We start from the raw sequence: 4,479 nt of genomic DNA, 5'->3' as shown, positions 1-4,479 counted from the left end.
GGATAAATTCTGAATTGCATTCAACCTTCTTCACAACCGCTATTCATTTATTCTTGTAGTAGATATCAATGTTGTGCTTTTTTTCAAAATCCTCCACAATCTTTGATGGTAGTGGCTGTTGGCCTCCCAGTATTCAAAATAGCAAATCGGGTCTATTATCATCCACAAATAGAGAATTGGTATTTCATATACACACTATTATATTACAAACATACCTAAGAAGAATGATGAAAGAGATGATGAATTTGAATGTGATAGGAAGGAGACGAGATTTTAATTTGGGAATGGATGGGTACTTTAAATTTTGTTATTTTGTTTTGCTTTAAGGGTGTTTTAGACAATTTGTATTTTTAATATTAAAATATTTATTTTAATTTTAATATTTTGGTCAAAGCTATTTTTCCAAACAAACATTGTAAATAGGCTATTCTACCCAATTTCCAATATATATATATATATTCGGAGACGATATTTTGTAATGTACAAAATTGGACTCAATCTCACTGCAGAGAATCCTTCCTTATCTAAATGGCTCCTTAACGCGCTTTTCTCAAACTTCATTTTTATATTGCCAAAGTTTTCTGTCTCTACACGTAAGCATTTCTTTACCCAATTAAAATGTCGGCAGCGGAAGTTCCCGGCGGCGGCGGCGGCGGCGGAGGCGGCGGCGCACAACAATATTACTGCTACCAGTGTGAGCGCACCGTCACCATCACTCCCCCGGCATCGCCCACCACCGAGCTCGTTTGCCCCAATTGCAACGGAGGCTTTCTTGAAGAATCCGACACCGTACCGCCCTCAAACCCTACCAACCCTAATGATAACCCCAACCAATTTTTCTCTGAAAGTTTCCCCTCAGCGCCCTTCAGTCGCCTTCCCATTAGCTTCTCCTCAGCCACCGGCAACCCACGACGCGCCGCCTTTTCTGTCCGCGGTGGAGGTGGAGGATTAAACGATCTTTCTGCTTTGTTTGGAGGCTCCCGATCCCCTGATGAATTTAACCCCTTCGCCTTTCTAGACCAGTACCTGAATGGTCTCCAGGAGCGTGGTGCGAACGTTCAGCTTGTTTTTGAGGGGCCAGGTGGCGAAGGGATGGGCCGTGGGGTTGATTTTGGGCTACCTACGAATCTCGGTGACTATTTTTTTGGGCCGGGGTTGGAGCAACTGATTCAGCAACTTGCAGAGAATGATCCCAACAGGTATGGAACCCCACCTGCATCAAAGTCTGCGGTGGATGGATTGCCAGATATAAAGATATCGGTTGAGTTATTGGGAACAGATTCATCACAGTGCGCCGTGTGCAAAGACAGCTTTGAGTTAAACGAGGAAGCAAAGCAGATGCCATGTAAACATATCTACCATAAAGATTGTATATTTCCTTGGCTTGAGATGCATAATTCTTGTCCAGTTTGTAGATATGAGTTACCAACTGATGACCCAGATTATGATCGAAGAACCAGGCAAGTGAATGATAATAGCAGCAATAGTAACAATATTAATTTAGGCATGGCCTCAGGCAGCGGAGATCAGGAGATTGGCGCTAACAATAATAATCAATTACCTAGAACAATGGAAAGGGGGTTTAGGATATCACTGCCATGGATTTATAGAGGGCTTGGTTCACCAGCAGAGACAAGCAACATCGGAGGTGGAGCTGGCAGTAACCAAGGAGGGAGCAACAGCAACAATGATAATAGTGGGGCATCAAATGCAGGCTCTGGAGGGGGAGCACAGGCTAGAGAGGAGGACCTGGACTAGAGTATGTCAATTATGTACTTCTAAATATTTTCATTCACTTTTGTGTTGAATTGATTTTCTTTTCTATTATATCTATATCTTCGATTATAACGCAATTCGCTTGAACTGTACTAGGGAAACTGGAAATGAGTATTAAATTTGAATATCATATGAGAGGTTAAATAATTTAATGACCTTGCTTCCTGGAAAACACAGTGGGGGTCAACCTTTTACCTTCATCTTTACAAGGCATCAGACAGTTTTGCTATCCTTTGGGAAACCGAATTTTCTGATCTCAATCATAGCTCATATTACACGAAAGGAAATGCATGAGCTAATCCCGGTTGGCTTACTTTTTGCATGGTTGAGAAATGCGTGTTGATCAATTACTGTCACAAAATGTGCATTTATGAGCCTTCTGGGAAATTCTCGCCCTTATCTGCCATCTGTCTCATTAAAATGTTATACCATTGCTGTCGGTTTTGCAATTAATGCACACATTCTTGTCTTTATGCCCAATTTTCTTGTCTCATTTCTTTTGATGACTGACTTTTAAACATGCTGTCAAATTAGTTTGTTTGTTCACTAAATTTACTCATTGTCGTTTTCACAGTCAAGTCCGTGGCTGTTAAAACGGTCACGTGCATTGAATTTTCAATGTACATGATTTGTAACTCAAAAAGTGTTGTAACAGATCGATTGCAGTGATCTTCTGTGGGTAAGTCCCATTTTGAACTTTTCCTTTCGACGTGATTCTAAAACTGATACAAACTTCATGTCGAAGCCAGCCCTTGGTTCACTTTTCAATTTACATTCAACTGATGGATTATCAAAGCTTTCACATTAATGACGCGAATGCTGACTTTCCATTTGAAATAAGAAACTATTCCCTAAAAGTAATTGCATAATTGAGTAGGGGCTCATAGTTACATAATATTGGTTTGGATACCATGCTTTTTATTCGGCTTTTTTGTGCTAGAACTTTGGCATCCAGCCCTGAGAGAAATAAATGAATTCCAAAGATCTTGGTCAAATCCAAATTTTTCGCGCTCTTGCTACGGTTAAATTATCCTCTTTGTCCGCTAATAACCAATCTATCCAATTTGATCAACCATTAACGAGTAATCCTAATGCGGACGGATTTGGGCCCGTAACCCCTGGATGCCAAAGGCGTCCTTGTGGTGTGGTGATTTTAAAATCTAGCCAAGCAGAATGCCCCAAGGGTGCCTTTGGCATCCAGCGTTCACAACCTATTGGGTATGGGAGGTTATTCCCATCTTAAACTGGAATCATTGATTTATAGAGTTGTCAGCAGGTCCATAAAAAAAATGCAGCCAAAGCTTGACTCAATGATTATTTTCATTTTATTGTATATTTGACCAGTTGACAAAATCAGTTTATTTGGTATTGTTTCTCCTCGATTCCTAGCATGACAATATAGATTCTCAATTACGGTGATCTGAGGCAATGAACTGTGCATTTAGTTTAATAATTGAATTTTTTTTTGGTCATGGTCTTAAATTTATTACTGTACATAATGAAAGCTTTTGCGTTTGCTTAATGTTTATATAAATGCTTTCAGAGAGGATATAAAAAGGTTGAACACAGTCTATTTATGGATGATCTATTGATGAACATGAGAGAATCACCAAATGATTATTAATCAATATGCTCAATTAAAGATGTGCTGAATAGCGCCAATTAAAGAGGTGCTTTTTCTGGGGTTCTGTGGATGGTGCCTTGTTCTAATTAGTGCATGTTGTTTTAGTTTATTTCCCGTGTCTTTAACATCTTTACAAGGACAATTTAGAATTTTCGGAATGGATAAAAACTTGTTTATAAACTTGTATGGTTGACAAAAGCATTCGGTTATTTTGATTAATAAAAAGTTTGAAGAACTTTGGATCCTTTCTCGATTTCTTTATTGATCGTAATTCAACATTTTTACTAATCAACGAATTAGCAATCAAAATCAATTATTCGTATAATCAACAAAATATTCATTGGTCGATTCCTTGTATTCCTTAGGAATTAACGAGCTTTGATCATGGGTTTCCATATTTCTCACATCGCTTTGCATGATTTATGATTGAAAGGAGCTCTTATATACTAATTTGTCCCTTTTGAAGATATGCCAGATTAGCTTTAGAAGGCAACTACTAAAGCACTTTAAGTGAATGATTAGAAATTGTTTTGCTTGAATTGATTCAAGATTAGTTTGAGAAGAACAAAGATTTTAAAATGAAAGAGGTATAGGGGCGTCGTGGGTGATGTAAGTAGGTACTGACTAATAAATTTAGTTTGAGTATTTGAGATTTTCTAGAATTTTAGGCTTTGGAGATAATTGATTAAGTTTTTTTATTCTGGTTGTTTGGGTTTGAATGATATTATTCTAGAGGATTACATTTATGGCATTGTACTTATATATTGGTTGCACCTGCTTTTTCAAGAGAAAAATTTAAGTCTGAACTAAGTTTTTGTGTATTTCGTATTCTGATATCTGGAGAATTTTTGGATGAGCTTTCGAATTGTATCAGGAGGTTGTCATGCTTAAGTCCATGGTCCCTCCATGCTTTTTCAGATGCCCTCTGTGCTTTCTTAGGAAAAGGAAAAAGTGGAATCTTTGAGACAATAAATTTAGCTTCATCAGTTTGAGATAAGTGGAATCTTGAAGACAAGAATTTTAGCTTCATCAGTTTGAGATAAGTATCCTGACCATACAAGTGTCACGCGCGCGCACAC

General features: G+C 38.2%; 1 protein-coding gene across 6 annotated transcripts in view; it reads left to right on the top strand.

Moving 5' to 3' along the window:
• The first annotated feature begins 522 nt into the window (after nucleotides 1-522).
• LOC111365357 (E3 ubiquitin-protein ligase RING1-like) overlaps nucleotides 523-4,479 on the top strand; it is a 7,267-nt gene continuing 3,310 nt past the window's right edge. For 2 of the 6 annotated variants that reach the window (XR_002697420.1, XR_002697418.1), the window contains exons 1-2: nucleotides 523-1,759; nucleotides 2,351-2,455. Coding sequence is in view for 2 of the 6 variants with exons in the window: in XM_022985846.1 (XP_022841614.1) it covers nucleotides 619-1,758 (1,140 nt within the window). In the remaining 4 variants the exon portion in view is untranslated. The remainder of the gene's footprint in view (nucleotides 1,760-2,350; nucleotides 2,456-4,479) is intronic. The other 4 variants (XR_002697419.1, XM_022985846.1, XR_002697417.1 and 1 more) reach the window with 3 other exon arrangements.

Source organism: Olea europaea, chromosome 17 (assembly GCF_002742605.1).
Source record: "Olea europaea var. sylvestris chromosome 17, O_europaea_v1, whole genome shotgun sequence".
Lineage (NCBI taxonomy): Eukaryota > Viridiplantae > Streptophyta > Magnoliopsida > Lamiales > Oleaceae > Olea > Olea europaea.
The sequence above is the reverse complement of the archived record's forward strand: the minus strand, read 5'-3'. Positions and strand labels throughout refer to the sequence as shown.